The following is a 26,958-nucleotide window of genomic DNA, read 5'->3' as shown; positions in this document are numbered from 1 at the left end:
TGCCTTCTCTAACCCTCTTCTGAGCCTTTCGTTTTCTCCATTTGCTCACTTTATCTCATCAGCTCATTTTGTCGTTTCCTCTCCCTTTCTATGCTTTTCTTCTTCTCTGCTTCCTTCGCTCGTTCTCGCCTTTGCATTCTCACTCTACCCTTTGCTCCTAGTCAGTGCTTTAAATGGTCAGGTATTGTCCAGTACTGAGTACCTGCACTTCTGTAGTTCGAAGGGGAGAGTACTGGCACTTCTCAGGTGCAAGCAGGTACTCTGGGTAGTGATTACCTGCACCGTTATATTTCTATTTGAAACACTGCTCCTATTCTTTCATAACGTTTCTCTTTTCATCCTCTGCACCATATCCCCCTTTTCTGTCTCCCTTCTATAGTCCCTCATTTTACCACTTTCCTCTTCTCTTCTCCCCTTTCCTTTCTTTCTCATTAGTCTCTTCTTTTCTGACTCTAAACTCGCCCTTTCTCTTGCCCCACTTTTCTCACCCACATCTAATTCTCGCCCTTTCTCCTGCCCCTCTCTTCCTCACTCACATGTCATTCTTTCCTTTTCTATTCTCACTCCTTCCAACTGTAATCCTCGGCCCTTCCCCTCTTTCTCTGCCTCCTACCTCCAACTTCTTGCCCATTTTACGTTCCTGTTCTGTCTTCCATTTGTAATCTTTTCTCCCTGCACACATTTGCCCCCACCGCTCCCCCAATTTCCCCCATTTCGCCATTCTTACCCGTCCCAGCTTCTTCCCCATTCCCTTTTATTTTTTAATCATCTTCTCTTCCGCTCCTATAGTCTCTTTCTAATTCTCTCTCCACCCCAACTCGTCATCCCAACTATCTCAACACTTTCATTCTCTGTCCCCAGGCTTATATCCAGATCACCTACGTGGAGCCCTACTTCGACACGTACGAGTTGAAGGACCGCATCACATACTTTGACAAGAACTACAACCTGCGGAACTTCATGTTCTGCACGCCCTTCACCCTAGATGGGCGTGCCCACGGCGACCTGCATGAGCAGTACAAGCGCAAGACCATCCTGACCACCTCGCACGCCTTCCCCTACATCAAGACTCGGATCAACGTGGTGCACAAGGAGGAGGTACGGGCCTGGAGTTAGAACCCAGTCCCCAGGGGAGAAGGGATGGGCTTGGGTGTGTTGAACCATGGGTCCTTAGGAATCTCCCAACTCCCTACACCAACACCATGCTCTACACGCGTGGGGAGGTGATGCAGGGTCCACAAGCACGAGCTCAAGGCTATAGAGTAGAAGGAGCATTTATAGAAGTGAGAGACAGTGCATTTAATAAGCAGGTACTGTCTGGCACTGAGGGCTTCTTTAATTTGAAAGGGAGAATAACTGCACTTCTCAGCGCTGATGCAGTACATTCAATGGGTAAAGTACCGGCACTTCCCAGAAGCAAACAGTTACTCTTAATTGTGAGTACCTGCACTTCCATATTTCCATTTAAAGCACTGGTGAGAGAGGTCCGGAGGCTCCACAGCTTCAACATTAAATCTGCTCTATAGTGCTAAATGTAAGGTGCGGGACCAAAGTGTAAGGTCCCAGCATCCGGAGAGGAGGGTACAGAAGGGCCCAGTGGAATCATTTATAGAAGGAACCCGGTTCAGCTTAGTGCACTAGCAGGTGGTACCAGCCGGGAGAACCCAGGGTGGGAAGTTGCACACATGGGTGTGAATGAAAGAAGGGCTTTAACCTCCTGCATCAAGTCTAGATCATTGTGTACAAGGAGAAGGTGCCATACTAGAGGGGACAGAGGCCACAAGCAAGGGGCGAGGGGAAACAGCCTTTACCACGCAGGGGTTATCACACATACCTTTACCACGTATCGCTGCTGGGTAGTTCTAGCTAGGCCTGGGTTTCCATAGGAAATGGCTTTTTTAGTTTGCAAACTTTGGCGCCATTTGACAAATCTTCATTAAACTTTCCAGAAAAGTGCTCTTTTTTTGCATAGTTCTTCATGGAAAGTTTTGGGTTGATGCGTCAAGCAGGGACTAAGAAAAAAGGGTATTCCAAAATGTACAGTCCCCATGCATTTTCCATAGACTATCACTACCATAAAAACTGCGGAATGGAATTAGACCAAATTTGGCAGGAAGCTAGCTCTTGGTCTGGAAAGTGTGCTTTTTTTGTGGTTTGTTGTCGAACTGTTCAATAGTTTTTGAGAAATTAAGCTTAAAAATATTTGTATATCTGGACTGTTGGGTTCTAGGGAGTCTTGCAAGAGTTCTGCAAGCTCAGTTTTAAAAAAAGCTGAGTGTTCTGACTGCCCTCAAGGCTTTTTTCCCTTGTGCCACCTCGTACCCACGGGACTGAGGATCCAATTGCAGCAAGTGCTCTGATTGGTTTGGCTCAACCTGAAATGTTGCAACAGGCATTACAGGAACTTGGGACTTAGTCCCCTGTCCTAAAAATATTATTTAAAAAAGCTATAAAGAGGCAGGGTAGGGGTACTTTGCCCCCATAGCCCTTTGTAGGCAAGTGGGGGGGGGCGTTCTACGAGGCCCTGGGTACCCCATCCTCTGAGGTTAAACTGTAATAAAGAAGGGTGAACACAAGCCCCTTCCCCAAGCCACTTTTGGGCCTGCGAAACAAATCTAAGAAGGAGATACCATACCAGAGGGGGTGCAGGCCATAGGCACAGGGTGAGGGCCCTTGCGAAGTAGGGGCATATGCTAGACTGGCAAAAGGTCCGGGGAATCCACTATACTACCCCTCTTTTCACATCAAGACCCAGATCAAAGTATTCCGCAAGGAATAGTTGCAGGGCCCAGAGGCAGGACCCCATGGGAGAGTGCCATACATAGGAATGAAAGAGGGGCCAGAGCGGAATCCTCAGATCCCTACACGAAAACAGAATTGACACGCTACATATGGAACCATGGGTATGGGGAGAAGACAGGCTTGCAGGGAACCAAAAGAGCAACCTTGATGGGGAGTGGGGGTAGGCTCCCCACTCCTTCAAGACCATGATCTAGCTGGTGTCCTTGGAGGAGGACTCAGCCTGCTCTCCTTTGGTGATTCTAGGAGCGTAAACGCTGCCTGTCATTTTCCTCCCTCATCTTGGGACTATGTGCCATCGTGCTGCCAGAATCATCCTGTTTCCCTCCCAGGACCTTTGTGCTCTTGTAATCCTCACTTCTCCTCTCATGGTTTCTTGGTGATCCCAGAATCCTAATCTCTTCCGCATGAGAAAATCTTCCCGCAAAGCCCAGCGGTATTTCTCCAAGATTCATCTGCTATCCTTCAGGGGTTGTTTTGTTCCCAGAATCCTTCTTTTTTCTTCAAGGTTTCCTTCTGCTCCGGAATCATATTCTCTGCCCCCAGACTTCCTTCTGCTCCTAGAAGCCTCATCTCTTCCTCTTTTGCAGATCATTCTGATCCCAATTGAAGTAGCTATTGAAGACATGCAGAAAAAAACACAAGAACTGGCATTTGCGACGCATCAGGACCCTGCCGATGCCAAGATGCTGCAGATGGTGCTGCAGGGCTCTGTGGGCACCACCGTGAACCAGGTACTGTCACTGAAGTATCCAGCAGGTAGAATGAGAGTTGGTCTACCCAGAGTTCGTTTAACACCACCATTATCCAGATAGTCACCTCCTGATCCCATAAAAGTAGCTTGTAAGCATTTTCATATATCCCATTGTGTTGTATTGCAAACTTATTATTTATTCACATGCTGTGCATTATTCTGCCATTTAGTTGTGTAGTCTGGAAAATAGGTTAGAATATAATAAACTCTATTTTGGGTGTTGTAAGGAATTGTATTATTAATTGGGGTGGATGTCTAGCCATCTTAAGGTGTGATCACAACTCTAGTCAGGGGTAACCTTTAAAGTCACTAAATTAAAATGAGCTCAGTCCCCTGTTAGCTATGGCACAGATCAGACAGGCTTAACTTAGGGTAATGTGTAAAGTACTTACGCACTGCCAAAACAGTAATACATTTGAAATGTAACACAATAAAAATGCTGAAGCAAATTCGAAAGATAAAGTAAAATTAAATAAACAAAATGGAAAAAATCCAATAAGGGGAGCTGGAGATATGCATTTTTTAAATTCTAAGTAGGAATAGCACCACGAAGCAAAAACAAAGTGCCAGATATAGTCAGTGGTCATGGTAGACTGGGACCCTGGTGCAGGCTAACACTGCCTGCGATGGAGTTTGAGTCGGCCAGGTTCATCCTGGTCAAAGATTTTACCTTCTGACTTTAGTCCTTCAAGCCACAGTCCTCCAAAGGAGTACACTTCTCATGTCCCCAAGACCTCAGGATAGGCATTTAAAGACTCACAGGGTGTCAAACAGAGGCCAAATAGAGTCCAATCCAGTTACAGTTTCCTCTGGTGAGGTGGGCAGCTTTAGAGACAGGCCTCTTGTAGCTTGTTGTGTCCCTGGTGCTATGACAGGAGGTCAGCCACCCTTGGAATCCACGTCTTTGTTTTGGATACAAGAGGGAGAATAGGTCCAGCCCTTTAGGGCTCTTCTCAGGCAGGCAGCTATCTCAGTCCTCTTCTGATCTTCCACTTTGTCCAGTAGTGTTCTGAGGTGGGTACCTGGAGATGCCACATTTATTTCTGACATGAGCTAGTGGGGGACATTCACTCCTAGGCATGCCCTCATCATTGGGATAAACGTTTCTGGGGCCTCTCCTACCCACTTTAGACATTTTCAAGATGGCAGAGGTCTTCCACCACACTGAACTTGGGCTCTGAAGGCTGTTTGTTTGTGTATGTTTGAGTAGTGTATTATGGTAATCCTAGTGTACTTCAACATTAAACACTAAAATCCAGTTTGGGCAGTCACTGTATCCACAATAAACCCAGACACAGAATCCCGGTCGAATAAAGCAGCGTTTTCTGGCAACCAGACAGTGGATACACAGGAATAGTTTTGGATTACTGTGTCCTGCACTAATTGTGGTCCTAGTGTTTTATGTGTAAAAACCAAGCAGATCTGTCAAGATTGACACTTTTCATGACAAAAAGAGGCCCATTGGGGGGTGAGTTGGGAGGATGGGGTGACAAAGCAAGGACTATGCCCAGGTGTCAGCTAACATTTGCCTGTTACAGGTGAGGCCTCTTTGAAGTTAGTCCAGGTCTTGGGACCAAACCCACTGGCCATCCTGTCAGAGGAACAAATTCTACTCCCCACACTTGGGCCTATGTTTTCTGGTCTGGGAGCACCTTTTCACACCTCTTTAAGTGCTAATTATATTACTGGCTGGCAGAAGTAGGAGGACAAATGGAAACTGAGCCTCCAGGAATTTCAGGCAGGGAAAATGTAACTTTCTAAAAATGACATTTACTTAATATTTATTAAAAATCCGTCTGCACCCTTGTAATGGTGTTTAATAACTATTAAAAATAATTGTTTGATTATGTTTCTCACTAGGCCCATTCTCGAGATACAGAATTATGATTTTTATTCTGTACTCTGTTTTACTACATAGGACAGCTAGGCCTGCCACAGTAAAAACAGATTTTGGGTGTCTGCCATTGTAAGGACATGTTTACATTCATTTTCTACATGTCACACTTTTAAGTACCTTATGGGCTTCCAAGCCTACATAAGGGGTGACTTACTAACCTTCAAAAGGGATGTTTTTGACCTGTCAAAAATGTTTATTTTGATGTCGAATCAAAGTTTTACACTGCTGCAGTTGGCTTACAATGGTAGACCTGAATCCATGTTTGTACTACCTCTGTAGTGGATGACATAGTAGGTGCTGCGGTCCACTACTGACATTTAACTTACAGGCCCTCAGTATTTAATGTTCCATATACTAAGGGCTTATTTGTAAGTTAAACATAGCAATTAGGAATGTACCAATTTGTACCAATTTGACCATGCTTAAAGGGAGAGCTCAGACACTTTGCTACTGGTTAGCAGGGGCAAATTGCACAGAGTTCTAAAACCAGAAAAAACATAGTGTCATAGTGTCCAGCAAAAGGCAAAAAAAAACGTGGTGACCATGCAGAAAAGGCACATTTCCTACAGGTGTCAATCAGAGGCAGTGTTAGTCTTGAGCTGCAAACCTATTGTTACTGTTAGTGAGGAATTTATCCCATTAAGGATATAAAGGATCCCCACTGTGTTATGGGCAACTGCAGCAATTAGGTAGGGTCACTACCATGTCTATGTGGAAACAGAGGAGACAGTCGATTAGTCTAGAGCCAAATGTTTCAGATGGTAGGACTTGAATCTGATTAATCTCTAATATCTCCTATTTAACTCCTCCCCCCTACTCCACCAGGGACCTTTGGAGGTGGCCCAGGTTTTCCTAGCAGAAATTCCAGATGATGCCAAACTCTTTCGGCATCATAACAAACTGCGGCTCTGCTTCAAGGACTTCACCAAAAGGTAAGACAGTCGTGGGCAGGGTCACTCTGGTTAATGCAAGTACTATTTAGTGCATGCATCTGGGTAGTCTTGGAGGTAAGTTACCTGGACTGGTCCGCTCACATCCTTGGTGTATCAGGGCAGCAGGGAAGTTTAGCAGAAGGGTAGAGCCCCGGTTCAGTGCAGAGAGTTAGAGAGTTGTTAAAAGAGGGTCTGGGAATGGTAGACTGTTTCACTGCAGATTAGAGATTTGATGATAGTAGAGAGTATGTGAGCTGGTCAGAGAAGGGTGGAGAGTGGGAGTGCAGATGCAGAGTATTTAAGAAAAGTATAAAGTGAGTGCAAAGCAGAGACATTTAAGTTAGTGTATATGGTATGATGGCAGGATTGAGAATAGAGTTTGCAGAATGAATCATGCTATAAGAGGGTTATTGCAGGGTGAAGAGGGTGATTGCTGGGTAAAGAGTGAGAATACAGAGTAAAGAATGTAATTTCAGGATGAATAGTATATTTTAGTATAAAGAGTGTTTCACAAGATAGTGTATGGTTGCAGTACAGAGTTTGCAGTACAGAATGTTTGATTACAGTGTAAAGAGTGAATGCAGTATACATTGTTTTATTCCAATGTACAGTGTTTCAATATTGAAACTTTGTGTGCAGTGTTGATAGTTTTCTGAATACAATGAGTTTGATTACACAATGTAGTGATTCTGATGGAAGTACAGAGAGATTTAATGCAGTACAGAGAGATTTACTGCAGGGCAAAAAGATTGTAGCAGCACAGAGTGTGAATGCGGGATAAAGAGTGTGAATGCGGGATAAAGAGTGTGAATGCGGGATAAAGAGTGTGAATGCGGGATAAAGAGTGTGAATGCGGGATCAAGAGTGTGAATGCGGGATCAAGAGTGTGAATGCGGGATCAAGTGTGTGAATGCGGGATCAAGAGTGTGAATGCGGGGTTAAAGAGTGTGAATGCGGGATCCAGAGTGTGAATGCGGGGTTAAAGAGTGTGAATGCGGGGTTAAAGAGTGTGAATGCGGGGTTAAAGAGTGTGAATGCGGGGTTAAAGAGTGTGATTACAGCATAAAAGACGTGATCTCAGAATAAAGTTTTATTGTGGGGCAGAGGGTTTGATTGCGAGGTGACACATTTGATTGCAGCATAAAGAATTTCATTGCTCCAGCTAGTGTTTGAAAGCAGACCTGAAACTTTGAGAGCGCTATAGGCTAGTGATTCATTAGAATGGTCGGCTACTTTGAGAGTACTACATTTTGAGACAGGCAATTTCTTTTTAAGTACAGGATGTTTTTTATTTACAAGACTTTCCTTGCAGTCCAGTACTAAGTGGGTAACCTAAACATGCTTTGCTTTTTAGGTGTGAGGATGCCCTCCGAAAAAACAAGACCCTGATTGGCTCAGATCAGAGAGAGTATCATCGAGAGATGGAGAGGAACTATCACCGCCTTAAGGAAGCACTGAGCCCACTGATCAACAGGAAAATCCCCCAGTTATACACCCCACTCATACCACACACAAGCCACAGGTGAGCAATGTGACACATCTGCTGCGGGTGGCAGTGAAGGTTATCGATCATGCAAATACAGGGTGTGTGACAGTGTCCCAGTTTATTGCACACATCCTGTGCAGGTCAGAGGCCAATGAATATAATCCAAGGACGGCATAGGGCATTGGATACGCTCCATGCAGATCCTATATAATCTAATACAGTCCCCAAAAATCCCTTGAAGATGGTGTGTGGGCCGATTGAATTCATGTATGACATAGGTCATCAAATATACTTGATGGAGGTCATAGGTCATTAAAAACACTTTTTGGTAGTCATTAGATAAACCTATGGAGGGAGTAGGCGATCAAATGCACCTTCATGAGGTCATAGGCCATCCAACACTCCTGAAGGTTTTAGAGTTTGAAGTCCGTCTTCTGAAAGTGATGTCATTGTATGTAAAGTGTGGCGGTCAGAAGTTATCTGATTCATCCTACTGAGGCCGTAGGTCAGTGGTCATAGTCAGTGGACACCATCTCCAATGGAAACATTGATCATTGAATATACCTCATTGGATGTCATTAGACATCACCTTTTCTCCATAGAGATCATACATCATCAAAACCATCTCAGAGCGGTGAAAGCTTATTGGATATTCCCAATTGAAATCAGAGTTGTCTGATTTATTCTGTGGAGACCACAAGTCAGCAGATAGATCTCATGGAAGAAACAACCATTGGATATATTCCAGGAAGGACATGGCATCAGTTACACTCCATGAAGACTGCAGGTCATCAGATAAAGTGTATGAATGTCACACAGCTTTGTATATAAACTATACAGGTAAAGCATGCACACTTCACAGAAGTCACAGTTTAGAAACTACAGCCCATATAGACAAAGGACATTGATTATCGCCTTTAGAACTGTGGGACCCACTGAATGATGAAATAATTGATAAAGTCATGTGGGGATCCAGGTGGTGATTCTATGCATGCTTATGACCTCACAATATTTAGACGAATAGATAATGACTTAAAGAGCAACATAGTTCAGTATCAGCAAATGCTAAAACCACTAAATAATGCGACATTCAGACAGATACTTCTAACTGCAGATTTCTTACGTTCAGTATAATCCCTAGGTGTGCCTGACTGGATCTATAAGCTTTTCACAGCATTGCCCCAGCACTCTAATTGGTGGCGTTCTGCGACTTCACATATACTTCATTCCACCCCGGAAGTGACGAAGCTGAGTTGATATAGGCGCCACCCCTGCATGCTGACATCAGGTCTTTTCTTTCTGTGCATTTAGATGCAGATCCGGAGCTCCACTCTTTCTTTTCCTCATTATTTCATTAACGTTTTGCCAAGATAAAAAAAAAAAAAAAGTTAAACTAATGTGCAAGGGTAGATATTGGGGAAGTGGTGGGTGTATTTTGGCCTAGGACTCCTCACAGGCTGGTGAGGCCCCTCCCTTCGTGGACTGCAGTGTCCTTTTGTATGTAATGTACTGTATTCTATGCAATGCCTGTACAATGGTCTGTATTTTCTGTTCTCTCTCTAAAAATAAAAAAAACTGTGTTAACAAATAAAACATAATTTGCAAAGGAACTATATCCACTCTGAAGACTACAGGATTTAAGCCATTCACGGACTGTTGCACACAGATGTCCATGAGAGACCCCCCAGTGGATATGCCTTTGACGTTTGGGCTTAAGACATGAGACTCACTCATATGAGGAATGTGCCCTATTGAACCAGAAAGTGATCCGGGATCTTGAAGCAACACTGTACGTTGCTGAACACCAGAAGAAACTGCACAGGTCCTGTTTCCGTTCAGAGTCGAGAGCACATTCCTGTTCCTGTGAAGGGGCCTTGTCATGTCGGAGTCTTCGGGTAAACCCAAATCAAAGATGAAAGACAAGAAAGCCAAAGAGGACTTGTACCTATCCCACCACGCTTTATCTCCAGAGAGGTCGCAAAGGTGTCCACTCAATCTCTATCTCAATCGACTGAGGAGTTAATTCTGCAACTGGTCCCAATAGACTGCGAATTCTCTGGGTCATCAGCGATGTTGCAACAGATGGAGGCCTTCAGGGGGATCATGTTGTGCATCTTTGGCACTCTCTTGGATCCCTCTGATGCACCTTTGGGCCCCAAGGATGTACAGGGGCCTCCACTTGGGTTACCACAGTCGATGACCCTCAAATCTGCATGGGGTTCTGCTCCGGCATTGGTTCTGACTTTTCCTGCCAAGATCCATGCCCCAGTCCCTTTGACATCTATACCAGCGCCGATGCTGCCACAGGAAGGCTTTATTCTGACTTTGGTGTCTGACTCTGAACCAAACTCAGCTCAGGTTGGACCAAGATAATAGCTGGAGCCCACTTTGACGTGCCAGGTCCTCATTCAGCTTGATTCTAACATAACACTACCCCTGAGGGGGCCGTGTCTCAGGTGCTCCACCATCTTTTTGGTTTATCCCCTGATCAGTCTTGCACCATTTGGAGTTGACAATGCTGATGATGTGGATGTTGCCCTCACACTGTGACAACAATTTTATGTGGACGTGCAGAAGGCCAGTTGGCTTGCTACATCCCGTGCTACTGAGTTTATTTGTTCCCCTGGACAACCAACCGAAGAAAGTGCTTCCTTCACTGTGAGCATTAGATGGGCAACAGAGGCCTTGGATCTATAACTTCCCTCTGTAAAGGTCAAAACTAACATCTTTACTGAGGTTCTATAGCTTGGGTAGGCTTTCTCTGAGCCTTAATTACTTTTTAATGAAGCCTTGACTGACACACTGATGGGTACGTAGGGAAAGCCTTTTTTTTGCTCACCAGTGAACATGGAGCTCGTCAGATGCCACGGGCCAGCACCACACAACCCTGACTTTTCTGACTCTGCATCCCACTCCTGAGACTCTGGTGGCTCAAGCTTCTACCAACAAGGTGAATCCCAACTCTTTCCATACTCTTTCCCAGACAGAGTTCAAATAGAATGGAACATTCAGGAAACAAATTGTTCTCATCAGCTTCCATAGATCTGAGGTTAGTCCCCACCAGTTGTTTGCTTGGCCAATAAATGCAGGTCTTTTGCAACATGGTCAGCAAGATCCTGCCTGCAGTCCCTGATGACCTTTGGATCACCCTGGTGAAAACTACTTAGGAGGTCAAGGATGCACCAAAATACATTATTCGGTCTGGTTGAGACACTACCAATTACTTAAGCCAAGCAGTTAGTACTAGCCCAGTCACCAGTCACCACGCTTGTATGAATGGCTAATCTGTTAAAGACTTCTAACTGCAGATTCCTTACCTTGTAGTTATTCCAAGGCGTCAGACTGGATCCGGAAACTTTTAGTGAGCAGTAACCTTGTGTGCTGGTATATCTTTCTAGCATAGTTACCCCAACTTTTTGCCTGATGTCAGTATGTTTAGACTGTAGTGCACTGGGATCATGCTAACCTGGAACTCAGTGCCTGCCTATGCTCTCTCCTCTAAATGTGATTGCTGTTAAACTTATCATACCCACAATTGGCATACTGGTGGACCTATGTAAGTCCCTAGAATATGGTACTTAGGTACCCAGGGCATTGGTACACCAGGGGACCCCCATGGGCTGCAGCATGTATTGTGCCACCCAGGGGAGCCCATGCAGACTGTCTGCAGGCCTTCTTTTGCAGCCTGTGTGAAATGGTAAATGCACCTTTCACCTAAGATATAAGGCTTGTCTTATATTCTGGTCACTGCACTTAGGCACTGTGAGTCACCCCTCTGGTAGACCCTTCAGCCCAAGGGCAGGGTGCATGTCCCTAGTGCTAGGGTACTCCTGCATAAGCAATGTACCCCTACAAAACATAGACTCCATTTCCTGGGATTTGTAAGTACGGTAAGCCATCTTAAGGTATGTAGTGGACACTGGTCAATAAGAGTGGTCTAACTACATAAAGGCTTCTCTGAATCTAGGCATGTTTGGTTCCAAGCAAATTGGAATCATGCAACTACACCCATTCCAGTGCTAGTTGCTTGATACCCTGTACTCTGGGGGTTCCTTAGAGGATCCCCTAGTTCTGCATGTGCAGTCTTACGGGGTCTCGCTGCCAGCCCATGCTGCTCCTGACCCCAGACACTGTAGCGCCTTCCTGTTGGTGTATCAGGTGTCTAAGTGCTGGGGTGAGGTGGCCTCTAAGCGCCACCAGACTGCTTTGAAGGGCACATTTGGTGCCCTCCTTGCATAATCAGGTTTGCACCAGTTCAGGAACCCCCAGTTCCTGCTCTAGTGCGAAACTGCACAAAGGACAGGGGAGTGACCACCACTCTGTCCAGCTCTCCCCTAGGTAGGTGCACAGAGCTCTGCCAGGTGGCCACTTGATTGTGCCATCTTGAAAGTAAGATGTGCAGAGGCTCCTGGGAGCATCTGACTGGTTAGTTCAGTTAGATGACAACCCTAACCCCCTCTGCTAGGTGGTTCACTTCAGAGAGTGACCAATCCCCTTTTAGGGTTACTTAAGCGCTCCTCTGAGGGTGGGTCAGATTTGTCAAGCAAGACTCTAAAAGGAACTATTTGCAAGACGTCTTCTGCTCCTGGCCTCTGGAAATGCTGCTGGTCTGCTTTGGAACCGAACAAGTCTGCTTCTGGTGGGAAGGCTCCCATTGCAACATTGTTTCTCCTGCAAGAATTCTGCAACATCCACGGCTGTGCCTCCACCATGGTCACAAGGACTCTGTTTTCACCTGGAAGCAAGAAGGAATCTCCCTTGGAGTGAAGGAGTCGCTCCCCTGCATTCGCAGGCACCTCAAGACAACTTCGACCGGCTGGTGGGGTCTGCTGTCCCATGAACATCGAAAGGTTCTGCATCACAGGTGGTGGGCCTATGGCCTCCTCTGGGTCCTACTTGTCTTCTGATTAACTTTGGAGACTGTGGGCCCCTGCACCTGACACTGGACTGAAATCTTCAAGCACCCCAACTGTTTCTCTTGCCAAGGCTTGTTGACTCATTCTCCAGCAGACCTTCAGGCGTCAAGAAGCCCTGGCCTCCAGCACTTTGCAACTCAAAGATCAGCCCTTGTCCTGCAACTCCAGCGATGTAGAACGTCTGTATGTTGGTAGTGTGCTGCTGAGGCTGTCACATAGGTTCTCATTATCCTAATGAGACTACTGGATTCGGGTGTCAGAATCACCTGTACTGCGGGGGACTGAGTCTGATCCCGCACCATGTGACACCTGTCAGCCTAATCCGGGTTTGTTCCAGCTAACCAGCAGTGCCTCATCTCCACCCAAGAGCAGGGATGATTGGGGCAACCGGGTGCATGACATACATGACTCCTCAGGGTAATCGTGGTCACTCAGATCTCATCCGTTTCTCTCAGTTACATTGGTCTCACATATACAAGGACAATTAGAGGCAGAGTATAGTTCAATAAGGTTTTAATGAAGGAACTGCATCTTAGATAATAAAGCATGTATTGCAGTAACTAGGATGATGGAGCACAATAAGATTAAAATAGTGACAAGGAGAGTAAAACACACAAATAACGCTACCATACTGTCACTAAGGTTTGTGGAGATAGTTCTAGACAAGCTAGACTTGTTCCTCCACCTACTTGGAGGAACTTCACCTCTAGGATAGAACCTGTCCTTTCTCTGCCAGGAAGTGACAGCTCTCTTGGCCTAGGGAGCCCTAGAAAGAGTGCCAACACCAGAAGTAGCTCTTGGTTGCTATTCCTGCTACTTTCTGGTGCCGAAAAAGGACGGAGACCTTCATCATATCCTTAACCTGCGCCCTCTCGATTTCTTCCTCAAGAAGGAGAAATTTAAAATGCTCACGCTACCTCAGGTCCTGTCTGCCTTTGACCCGGGAGACTGGATGGTAGTGTTGGACTTACAAGATGCTTATTTCGATATTTCAGTCATGTGTTCCCGTAGGCATTACCTGTAGGCCATGAGCACTTTCAGTTCACAGTTCTCCTCTTTGGCCTCAACAGCGCCCTTCCCTCATATTCACGAAGGTGGTGGTTGCAACTCATCTGCGGAGATCAGGCATGCCAATCTTTCCTTATCTTGACTGGTAGTTGAAGGTGGGTTCGCCCTAATACAACAGACTTCTTGCACTTGCTGAAGTTCATTATAAATGTGCCGAAGTCACACCTGACTCCCTCTCACTCCCTCTGAGACGCCTCTTTTCATGAGAGCCTGTTCTGGACACGGGGCATTATCAGACCTAACTTCCAGCCTGGGGAGTCCTGGATATTCAGGATGTGATACCGATGTTTCAGCCTCTATCCTGGATTTCGGTGAGTCTGACTCTGAGGCTGCTGGGACTCTTGGCCTCCTGCTTGTGACACATGCCTGCTGGCATATGCGGGGGACCTGAAGTTTCAGTGGGCGCCTCATCAGTGGAATCTCTCAGCATGGTCCAGATCCTGGGGGGAAGTGTGAAAGATCTGCAGTGTGTGGCTGAGGAACCGCGGGTGGGTCGGCAGCAGACCACTCTCCCTTCCCCAACCAGATCTGACAGTAGTGACAAATATATCAGTCCTGGGATGGAGCGGCCATCTGGGAGAGGTGGTGATCAGAAGACTTTGGTCTCCAGTGGAATCCGGACTCCACATGATCCTGTTGGAGCTCCAAGCAGTCCTAATGGCATTGAAAGCCTTTCAACTCTCCATCAAGGGAAGGCTAGAACAGATGTTCGCAGACAACACCACACCGCCATGTGGTACTTCAACAAACAGGGTGGGGTCGTGGACCCATTGTCATGAGGCCCTGTGTCTCTGGACAATGCCTGGAACATCAGGGCATATCCCTGGTTGTTCAACATCTGGTGGGCTCTCTGACCACCAGAACATATAAACTCAGCTGCAGATGCCTCGCTGATCTTGAGTGGCGTCTCCATACAAAAGTGGTGCAAGGTATTTTTCATCACTGTAAAGAGCCTTGGTTAGATCTGTTAGCCACTGCAGAGAACGTGCAATGTCAGCAGTTCTGTGTGCTGGAGTTTACAGGGATGCTCTCACTCAGAGATGCTTTTAGTCTCAAGTGGAGTTCAGGCCTCCTATATGCCTTTCTCACCCATTCCACTCCTGCCTAGAGTTCTCAAGAGGATCAGGAACAACCGGGCCCCAGTCATTCTTGTGGCTCCAGACTGGGCTCCTCCAATCAGGGTGCCCCTTCGGGAGGATCTTCTGTTGTTGCAGCAGCAGAGGAGGGTCCTCCCCCTAAACCTGAAAACTCTTCGCCTTCTTGCTTCAGCTTTCGACCTTCCTCCCGAAGTCTGTGACATTATCTTGTCAGCCCAGCGTCCCTCGACAAAGATGATATTCGCCTGCCAGTGGGAAACATTTGTGGCATAGTGTACAAAAAGACAACTGGATCCCCTCTCTTCCCCCCTTTCTCCGGATCTTCTTTTCATCCTTTCTGTTGCCCAGGAGGGCTCTGCTCTAGGCACTCAGAAGGGATCTCTCTCTCTGCCATTTCTGCTTTTTGGTAGGTTGCCTGACCAACCATCCCTCTTTAAATCACGTGTTGTGCATAGGTTTTTGAATGGTTAACATCTGCCTGGAGGGTCAGGGAGATTCAGGCTGTGTCATCCAAGCCCCCTTATTTCACAAGCTACTCAGACAAACTAGGGCTTCGTACAAGAGCTTCCTTTTTTTCTAAACTGGTTACCCCTTTTCAGGCTGGTCAATCCATCACTGTGCCTACTTTTTATTCCCCGCCACATGCCTTCTAGCAGGAGGAGCGACTCCATTATCTAGACCCAAAAAGATAATTGTTGGTTCGATGGCATCTGTCGCTGTAGATACGCATGTTTTGCATAGCTCGCCATCTGGTGTTGGGTCGGAGTGTTACAAGTTGTTTTTCTTCGAAGAAGTCTTTCGAGTCACGGGACCGAGTGACTCCTCCTTTTGTCTCCATTGCGCGTGGGCGTCGACTCCATCTTCGATTGTTTTTTTTCCGCCATCGGGTTCGGACGTGTTCCTGTCGCTCCGAGTTTCGGAACGGAAAAACAGCTAAATTTCTGAAGATTTTCGTCGGTATTGTTGCGTTCGGGATCGGCGTAGTCAGAATCAACACCGCATCGAAGATCGAAGAGCTCCGGAGCCCTTCGGGGTAGTTTTCGATCCCCGTCGGGGCCTGCTCGGCCCGACCGCGTGTAGAAGAACGCCGATGGAACCGTTTCGTTTCTGTCCCAAATGCCACAAAAAATACCCCTATTCAGACCAACACTTGGTCTGTAACCTGTGCCTATCACCTGAGCACAGTGAAGACACTTGCGAGGCCTGTCGTGCGTTCCGGTCCCGAAAAACACTCCGAGACCGTCGAGCAAGAAGACTTCAAATGGCGTCCACGCCGACAGCGCACCGAGAGTTCGAGGTACAGGAAGAGGAAGAAACCTTTTCGATACACGAATCGGACTCCGAGGAATTCGACGATCCACGAACCGTGAGTAAGACGTCGAAAAGCACTCATAAGAAGATTGTCAAGGCCCAGGGGACGCCACTGCCACCAGGCCATGGCTCCACCCATAAATTCGGTGACCGACCGTCGGCACCGAAAAAGGCCCAATCAGTGCCGAGACCGTCCGACTCCGGTCGAGACACCGGCACGCAGCCTTCTCGGGACCGAGAAAGTGCTGGAGACATACATCGACACCGAGATAGCGGTGTAGACACGGCTCGACGCCGAGACAGCGGCACCGATGAAGATCGACGCCGAGATGTTTCGACTCCGAAAAAGAAAAAAGCCACCTCGGAGCCGAAAAAAGATGCAGACAGGGTTTCGGTGCCGAAACAACCTGCTACCGACCCAGTTTCAGGCTCTTATACCGAAGAGCAATCAATGACCTCCCAAATGCGAAGGCATAGGTTTGAGGAAGACCCGCAATCCACCGATGTAGACCATACGCAGAAACGTATTTTTATACAGCAGGGGACAGGAAAGATAAGCACCCTTCCCCCTATTAGGAGAAAGAGAAGACTGGAATTTCAAACTGACCAAACACCACAAACAAAAATGGTGAAAAGGGTTACTCCGCCACCCTCTCCTCCACCTATAATTCACGTCTCGCCAGCACAAACACCATCACATTCCCCGGCTCACACCACCATGAGCCAAGATGACCAGGATCAGGACGCATGGGACTTACACGACGCCCCTGTGTCAGATAACAGTCCGGAGGCATACCCTACAAAGCCATCACCACCAGAAGACAGTACTGCATATTCTCAGGTGGTGGCTAGAGCAGCACAATTCCACAATGTAAGCCTCCACTCAGAACAAGTCGAGGATGACTTTCTATTCAACACCCTCTCTGCCACCCACAGCTCCTACCAAAGCCTGCCTATGCTCCCTGGTATGCTTCTGCACGCAAAAGACATCTTTAAGGAGCCGGTCAAAAGTAGGGCAATCACACCAAGGGTGGAAAAAAAGTATAAAGCGCCTCCTACAGACCCTATTTTCATAACTTCGCAGCTGCCACCAGATTCTGTCGTTGTAGGAGCAGCTAGGAAAAGGGCCAACTCCCACACATCTGGGGACGCACCACCCCCAGATAAGGAAAGCCGCAAGTTCGATGCAGCTGGAAAGAGAGTCGCAGCACAAGCTGCAAACCAGTGGCGCATCGCTAACTCACAGGCACTTCTTGCGCGCTATGACAGAGCCCATTGGGATGAGATGCAACATCTCATTGAACATCTACCCAAAGACCTACAAAAGAGGGCAAAGCAAGTGGTTGAAGAAGGACAGAACATTTCAAACAACCAGATACGCTCCTCCATGGACGCAGCAGACACAGCTGCAAGAACAATAAATACATCTGTGACCATCAGAAGGCATGCATGGCTACGAACGTCTGGGTTTAAACCAGAGATTCAGCAGGCAGTTCTCAATATGCCATTCAACGAAAAAGAACTGTTCGGTCCAGAAGTGGACACGGCGATTGAAAAACTTAAAAAGGACACGGACACTGCTAAAGCCATGGGCGCACTCTACTCCCCGCAGAGCAGAGGAAATTACAGCACCTTCCGCAAAACACCCTTTAGAGGGGGGTTTCGGGGTCAGGCCACACAAGCCAGCACCTCACAGGCAACACCATCCAGTTACCAGGGACAGTACAGGGGAGGCTTTCGGGGCCAATATAGAGGAGGGCAATTCCCTAGGAATAGGGGAAAATTTCAAAGCCCCAAAACCCCTACAACTAAGCAGTGACTCACATGTCACTCACCCCCTCCACACAACACCAGTGGGGGGAAGAATAGGTCATTATTACAAAGCATGGGAGGAAATCACTACAGACACTTGGGTTCTAGCAATTATCCAAAATGGTTATTGCATAGAATTTCTACAATTCCCTCCAAACATACCACCAAGAGCACAAAATTTATCAAAACATCATTCCGAGCTCCTGGAGATAGAAGTTCAAGCACTATTGCAAAAGAACGCAATCGAGTTAGTACCAAACACACAAATAAACACAGGAGTTTATTCACTGTACTTCTTAATACCAAAGAAGGACAAAACGCTAAGACCAATCCTAGACCTTAGAATACTAAACACATACATCAAATCAGACCACTTTCACATGGTCACACTACAAGAAGTGTTACCATTGCTGAAACTACACGACTACATGACAACATTAGACCTCAAAGACGCGTATTTCCATATACCAATACATCCATCGCACAGGAAATACCTAAGGTTTGTATTCAACGGAATACACTACCAATTCAAGGTACTGCCTTTCGGTTTAACAACCGCACCAAGAGTCTTTACCAAATGTCTAGCAGTAGTCGCTGCACACATCAGAAGGCAGCAAATACATGTATACCCGTATCTAGACGACTGGCTAATCAAGACCCATTCGTTAATAACGTGCTCACACCACACAAATCAAATCATACAAACCCTCTACAAACTAGGGTTCACAGTCAACTTCGGAAAATCCAACATTCTGCCGCGCAAGATACAACAATACCTAGGAGCCATAATAAACACAACAATAGGAGTAGCCACTCCAAGTCCACAAAGAATTCAAAATTTCAACAACATCATACAACGCATGTATCCAACACAAAAGATACAAGCAAAGATGATATTACAACTCCTAGGCATGTCTTCATGCATAGCCATTGTCCCAAACGCAAGACTGCACATGAGGCCCTTACAACAGTGCCTAGCATCACAGTGGTCACAAGCACAGGGTCACCTTACAGATCTGGTGTTAATAGACCGCCAAACTTACCTCTCGCTTCTATGGTGGAACGATATAAATTTAAACAAAGGGCGGCCTTTCCAAGACCCAGTGCCACAATATGTTATAACAACAGATGCTTCCATGACAGGGTGGGGAGCACACCTCGATCAACACAGCATACAAGGACAATGGAACGTACATCAAACAAAACTGCATATAAATCACCTAGAACTACTAGCAGTTTTTCAAGCACTAAAGGCTTTTCAACCAATAATAGTTCACAAATACATTCTCGTCAAAACAGACAACATGACAACAATGCATTATCTAAACAAACAAGGGGGGACGCACTCAACGCAATTGAGCCTGCTGGCACAAAAGATATGGCGTTGGGCAATTCACAACAAAATTCGCCTAATAGCACAATTTATCCCAGGAATTCAGAATCAACTCGCAGACAATCTCTCTCGAGATCACCAACAGGTCCACGAATGGGAAATTCACCCCCAAATTCTGAACACTTACTTCACGCTCTGGGGAACACCTCAAATAGACTTGTTTGCGACAAAAGAGAACGCAAAATGCCAAAACTTCGCATCCAGATACCCACACAGGCAGTCCCACGGCAATGCCCTATGGATCAACTGGTCAGGGATATTTGCCTACGCTTTTCCTCCTCTCCCTCTCCTTCCTTATCTGGTAAACAAACTCAGTCAAAACAAACTCAAACTCATATTAATAGCACCAACTTGGGCAAGGCAACCATGGTACACAACGCTGCTAGACCTATCAGTAGTACCCCACATCAAACTGCCCAACAGGCCGGATCTGTTAACACAACACAACCAAACGATCAGACACCCAGATCCAGCATCGCTGAATCTAGCAATCTGGCTCCTGAAATCCTAGAATTCGGACACTTACAACTTACCCAAGAATGTATGGAAGTCATAAAGCAAGCCAGAAGGCCATCCACCAGGCACTGCTATGCCAGTAAATGGAAGAGGTTTGTTTGCTACTGCCATATTAATCAAATCCAACCAACACACGCAACCCCAAAACATGTAGTGGGTTACTTGCTTCACTTACAAAAATCTAACCTAGCTTTCTCTTCCATTAAAATACACCTTGCAGCAATATCTGCATACTTGCAGCCTACCTATTCAACTTCCCTATATAGGATACCAGTCATTAAAGCATTCATGGAATTATTCCACCAAGAACACCACCTGTTCCTTCATGGAACCTAAATGTTGTCTTAACTAGACTTATGGGTCCACCTTTTGAACCCATGCACTCCTGCGAAATACAGTTCCTAACATGGAAGGTTGCATTTCTCATCGCCATTACCTCTCTAAGAAGAGTAAGCGAGATTCAGGCGTTTACAATACAAGAACCTTTTATACAACTACACAAAAATAAGGTCGTCCTAAGGACTAATCCTAAATTTCTACCAAAAGTAATTTCACCGTTCCATCTAAATCAAACAGTGGAACTTCCAGTGTTATTCCCACAGCCAGATTCCGTAGCTGAGAGGGCACTACATACTTTAGATGTCAAAAGAGCATTAATGTATTACATTGACAGAACAAAGAGCATCAGGAAAACTAAACAGCTATTTATTGCATTCCAAAAACCTCATGCAGGAAACCCAATATCAAAACAAGGTATAGCCAGATGGATAGTTAAGTGCATCCAAATCTGCTACCTTAAAGCTAAACGACAACTGCCCATTACACCAAGGGCACACTCAACCAGAAAGAAAGGTGCTACCATGGCCTTTCTAGGAAACATCCCAATGCAAGAAATATGTAAGGCAGCCACATGGTCTACGCCTCACACATTCACCAAGCACTACTGTGTAGACGTGTTATCCGCACAACAAGTCACAGTAGGTCAAGCCGTATTAAGAACATTGTTTCAGACTACTCCCACTCCTACAGGCTGAGCCACCGCTTTGGGGAGATAACTGCTTACTAGTCTATGCAAAACATGCGTATCTACAGCGACAGATGCCATCGAACTGAAAATGTCACTTACCCATTGTACATCTGTTCGTGGCATCAGTCGCTGTAGATTCGCATGTGCCCACCCGCCTCCCCGGGAGCCTGTAGCAGTTCGGAAGGTACCTTCAACTATTGTATATATATTATTTTTACCTTAAATAGGTACATACTTAGTCACTCCATTGCATGGGCACTATTACTACAATACAACTCCTACCTCACCCTCTGCGGGGAAAAACAATCGAAGATGGAGTCGACGCCCATGCGCAATGGAGACAAAAGGAGGAGTCACTCGGTCCCGTGACTCGAAAGACTTCTTCGAAGAAAAGCAACTTGTAACACTCAGACCCAACACCAGATGGCGAGCTATGCAAACATGCGAATCTACAGCGACTGATGCCACGAACAGATGTACACTGGGTAAGTGACATTTTCATTCTGCCTTGACTGCACATGAGAATTCCGGGTGGATGACCAACTTTTCGTGGGATATGGCAGAGCTGAGAAAGGAAGGGTCATGCAGAAGCAGTCCATCTCCAAGTGGACTGTGCTCTGTATGAAAATCTGCTATGCACTGGCCAAAAATCAACCCCAAGGACTTGCATGCTCATTCCACTAGAGCTCAAGCTGCAACCACTGCGTTAGCACGCAGAGTTCTGGTACAGGATATCTGCCACACAACAACATGGGTCTCCTTGCACACATTCACAAAACACTACTGCCTGGTGGTCAGGTCCGTTGAGGGTTCTGCAGGACTTCCTCGTATTAAATTGGTTAGTAGACCCATCTCCGGGGATGGTATTGCTTGAGTATCTTTTCTAAGGTAAGGAATCTGGGCTAGAAGTTTGTAGCTGATGAACAGTTACTTACCTTCAGTAATGCCTTTTCTGGTAGAGACTATATCCAGCCAGAGATTTCTTACTGGCCCACCAATCCTCCCCGCTCTGTGAGCAGGATTTCTAGAGACAGGGTTACTTCCTTTCCGGGGCCCTAGTTTCCCAGACCAGTGGCCAGTGTTTTTCATGGCTTTGCACTCCTGGTCTGGAAAGTCACAAAAAGAAACAGATAGCGCACAGGGGGTGGCACCTATATAGGTACCACAGATGGCACTTCCAGCGCAGCTGACGGCGCCACGTGGAGCTGAACAATGCCACCTTCCGGCTGGTCATGAAAAAATATTTCTGGATCCAATCTGATGCCTGGGAATAATTTTAAGTTAAGGAATCTGCAGCTAGATAGAGTCTCTACCAGATAAGGCATTACTGAAGATAAGTAACTTGTTCTTCTGGGAATATCCAGACCTCCCATATGGATATACCATTTGATAAGTCCCACCTGTTTGGCAAGAAGGCTAATTCTGCCCTGGAACACTTTAAGGAAATCCGAGCAACAGCGAGTTCCTTGGGCCTTTTATCTCCTACCACCCACCCAACTCACTCGGCAAACCTGTCCCCCTTTTACAGAGGGTTAGCATACAATGCTTGCCCTCCTACCCCACCCTACCACCCTCTGCCATAGCAAGTACCTCATTCCTTTTGAGGTAGGGGACAGGGATCCAATAGTAAATGTACTTGTCAGCAGGGACACCAGTCCTCTCAGTTTTCCAGTCCTGCAGCAGCAGCCTCCATGTGGCTTTAGCTTGCTCCTAGCGGCTCACTACCAACCTGTAGAAGGCTAGATACAACCTTTCTCTGAGGATGGCAACCGATCATATTAGACAGATATGACAATCAGACAGATGCCAAATTATCCAGTAGGGCTACATTCCTTTTTGACCCACTGCATCTTCCACCTACATCAGAGCAACCTTTAGAGGATCACAAAGCTGTTTTACTGCAGGAAGGGCAGGCTCTCTTGTCCAAAGCAGCCATAAAGATGGAGCATGTCTCGAAAATAGGGATTGAATGGTATTTCTAATATTTCTTAGTGCTGAAGAAGGATGAATGCCTTTGTCCTAGTCTAGATCTTCTTTCCCTGAATGCCTTCCTGCAGAAGGACAAATTGAAGATGCTCATATTGGCCCAGTGTAGGAAACTGAGAGTCTTTGCAGAAAGTGTTCCTCACAATTTGTGCCCCCTTTTAGAACTGCCAGATGCTGATTTTTGACTCTGACAGTGCACTGAGGCCTGCTATACAGACCTCAGTGCCAGTGCTCTTTCCTTAAAACAAAGTATGTCTAGCTGTATCACAATTGGTAGAGGACTTTAGCACCTCTGTAAGTCTGTAGTAAATGGTACACCTGGTACCTAGGGCATGGGTACTACAGAAGGTCCTTAAGGGCTGCAGCATAACTTATGCAACCCTAAGAGACCCACACACAAATTGCACACAGCCTGCCATCGGAGACTGCGTGTCAGTTTGCAAGCCCTGAATGAAAACATGACATGGCACACACATCGTGTGTCATGCCAAAGTTACTGCATGCATTATATGCAAGTCACCCCTACAGCAGGCCTTAAGATCCCTAAGGCGCAGGGTTCATTATAATACATGTGAATGCATACCGGCATGAGCAGATAAGCCCCAGTGATGTCTAGTTCTTTCCCTAGACATTGGAAGTGACCGGGCAGCCATCTTAAAGCATGTACTGGACACTGGTCAGCATGGGTAACCCAGCTACGTGATGGCTGCATGGAAACAAGTGTTATTTGGTATCAAACACTATGTCTTAATAAAGCCATACTGATGGCAGTATTGGATTTATTATGACATGCACCCAGGGTGCCCCCTGAAACCTTCCAGTCCTTCAGTGTGGTGGCTGACTGGTTTTAACCAGCCTGCTACCACTGAGTTTCTGACCCCCTGGAGGTGAGAGCCTCTGCTCCCCGAGGTCAGAAACAATACCTGCTCTGGCAGGAAGTGTTATCACCTCCGCCAACTGGATGACTGGTAAATCTGCTTGCCAAGGCAAGGGACTTCAAAGTCCCTGCCGCCTTTGGTATGTGATCCCCTAGCTTCCCCCAGACCTGGGAGAGGCAACCTCCTGCCCTGAGACCCAATTGGCACCAGGACAGGTGGGAAAATTAGCTGTGCAGGAGGCATGTTGCACTGCCAGGCTGAACATGCCCATAGAGTGGCCAGGCTAAAGTGAATACAAAATAATTAGGAATTACACTATCTTGTGTGTGGTGGAATTAGGAATTCTGGGACAGGGTGAAGCCCACTCCCAAAAGGAAATAGTCATATAGGGGGTGTAGTGACCCCAGGGGTAAGTAGCTCATTGGCTACCACCCTCCTCTCCCCTTAATGCCCATAATTTGAGTATTTAGGAGACCCCCCTGATACCAGGACTTCAGATTAGCTGGACTAAAGAAGGAGGAGGACCTGGAGAGCCGGAAAAAGAAAGAACTAAGGAGCTGCAACTAACTTGGCCCCAACCCCACCTGTCTGCCTCCCTTCCTCTACAGTTGTGTTAAAGATGACTCGTCCTGCAGCTGTTCTTCGACCAAAAGCCTGGCCAGCACTTCAGGTAGTAACCAGAATCTCCCATGGAGTAGAGGAGCTGCTTCCCTGCACTCTGAAGGAACCAAAGAAGACTCAGGAGGACTCTGAACTGCCAAAACCTGACACCAGACAGCACCTTTGCACCCATGGCATGATGTTTTATTATTTGTTATTTGTTTTATCTTCCATCCAGCAAGGAATTACAGTGGGCACCACTGAAGTTCATCTGTTGCTTCTTCAGACTTTTTGGCATTTGAGGACCAGAAGTCCTTATTTACATCTCCTGGTATGAAGAAGATTTTAGAAGGTTTGGCATATGTTTCGTCTAAATCCCTTTGTGATGCCACAGTCTGATCTAGCTTTAGTCTTGACATTACTCATGTGCTCTCCCTTTGAGCCAGGCACAGGTGCTAGTTGCATCTCCTCCATTTAAAAACGATTTTCCTTGTCACAGTTACTTCAGCCCGCCACAAGAGTGACTTTCTGGCCCTGTCCATAGAACTGCTTACACCACCCTTTTCCAGAATAGGTGATGAGGAGCTATTGAGCTTTTACATTGATCGCCCCAAAGACCATCAAATAGACAAGCAGTTCTTTGTGGGCATCTCTGCAGCAAAGAAAAACAAAGCTATGCTGAAAAGGACTTTGTCAAGATCTGCTACATATTGCCCAACAACTCACAAGTATGGAGGGCTCATTCCACCAGAGTAAAGGCTGCAACTACTGTGCTAGCTCTCAGAGTGCCTGTTTTGTGCATTTGTCGGGCTACAAGGTGTGAGTGTCTATGCACATGTTAATGAAGCACCACTGCCTTCACAACGAGGTCCAACAGGAACAGCATTTCACCCATTCGGTCCTGCTGGACGACTTCTTGTCTGAGCCCATTCTACAGACCCTCCACGTAGGGAAATACTGCTTTCATATCTAGATGATGAGCACATGGTTAGGAGTAGCCATCTGAAGAACAAGTTACTTATCTTAAATAATCTTTCTGATTGATACTCTGTCTAACCCCAGATTCCTTAGTGCTCTACCACCTCCTCATTCTGTGGAATGGTATCTTCTCCAGATTAAAAAGGACCCAATGTAGAGATCTGCACACTGGTACTTCAATTCCTTGTGTGAGGCCGTGTACAGAGCCAAGAAAGAAATTCACATCAGGGTGCAGGGGTTGTGGGTGCATTGGCTCTGCTCCATCACTTCCAGGGAGGAACGAGGTCAGTGCAGAGCCATACGATGCCACAGAACGGCACGCAGAAGTAATACTGTGAAAAGATTCTGGATCCAGTCTTGTGCCTTGGCATTATGCTAAAGACAAGGAATCTGCGATTAGATAAAGTATCCACCAGAAAAAGTGTTACCAAAGGTAAGTAACTTGTTTTTCATAATCGTCTCTTTCATAGTGTTAAGGGTAATGTAATAGGTAATCTAATCTATAAGATTACATACAACGTATTTAACTGCTGTTGTCACATCAAGGATGAGTTCATAAACATTGCCTATGGGGAGCTGGTTATAGTTTACATGGCTGTTTTGCATGTTATGGATTGTGATAATCTTAGCTTGGAAATGTTAGTGTTTTTTAGTTTTAATTTGTAACCATAACTGCACTTTAACTTTTTGATTGAATTTGAGTTTTCTTTAAAAACATACATTATGGTGTTTTAACTAAATCCGTTTTTACGTTGTTTGGAATCTTGGTTCCTTTATCTTGTCGGTCACTTTGAGTGAGCCTGTGCTCCCAGTGGATTCAGCATTGGAGTGGATTGGCCTTAAATGTCCAGAATTCTCTAGATTCTGCAAAAAATCTGCAGTGGTGGTCAGTGATTTGGCCTTGATTGTGACAGATGACTACACTCAAGGGTTAAGGTGTTCATCTGTAGGCATTGGAGGTCAGAGTACTTTAATCTCCATTGGAGCAGAGGTGTCATGTCAACCATCAGTCGATTTACCTGGGCTCAAGGCAGTCTTGCCATCCTCCACAGTCTGTTACTTCAGGTCCCCATGGACAGCACAACTGCAATGTGATACATCAAGAAATAGGGTGGGTGGGTTAATGTCTTCTGTACCTAGAAGCGTGGAGGCTGTGAGCTTGGCTCAAGCTCACAACATGTGAGGGATGGTAAATCATTTGTCAGATTTCTTGATCATGAGGACCAACAACTTAAGTCAGTGTCATCTTGGAGACCTCAAGTGGTGTCTCCATCCACACGAGGGTCATGGTTCAGTTCATCTTTTCCGATTGGGGCACCCCTCAGTATAAATCTTTTCCAACAGAGAGAATATGCAAAGCCCACTGTTCTGCACCCTCCAGTTTACAGTGCAGGCATGTTAAGCATACACATTCAGTTTGAAGTTGGACAATTCCCCTCTTTACGCATTTACCCAATCCTTCTGATTCCTCTGTTTCAGAGGAAATGTCAAGATATGACACAAATTAT

The 26,958-nt window shown here is 46.2% G+C and overlaps 1 protein-coding gene across 6 annotated transcripts in view; it reads left to right on the top strand.

The window, feature by feature from the left end:
* LOC138292835 (dedicator of cytokinesis protein 7-like) overlaps positions 1–26,958 on the top strand; it is a 512,184-nt gene that overhangs the window by 471,264 nt on the left and 13,962 nt on the right. For all 6 annotated transcript variants that reach the window (XM_069231649.1, XM_069231647.1, XM_069231646.1 and 3 more), the window contains 4 exons: positions 862–1,098; positions 3,390–3,533; positions 6,276–6,382; positions 7,737–7,904. In XM_069231649.1, the coding sequence (XP_069087750.1) occupies positions 862–1,098; positions 3,390–3,533; positions 6,276–6,382; positions 7,737–7,904 (656 nt within the window). The remainder of the gene's footprint in view (positions 1–861; positions 1,099–3,389; positions 3,534–6,275; positions 6,383–7,736; positions 7,905–26,958) is intronic.

The sequence above is a fragment of the Pleurodeles waltl genome, chromosome 4_2 (genome assembly GCF_031143425.1).
Source record: "Pleurodeles waltl isolate 20211129_DDA chromosome 4_2, aPleWal1.hap1.20221129, whole genome shotgun sequence".
In the NCBI taxonomy this organism is placed as follows: Eukaryota; Metazoa; Chordata; class Amphibia; order Caudata; family Salamandridae; genus Pleurodeles; species Pleurodeles waltl.
Note: the sequence above shows the minus strand (reverse complement) of the source record. Positions and strands in the feature narration are given on the sequence as shown.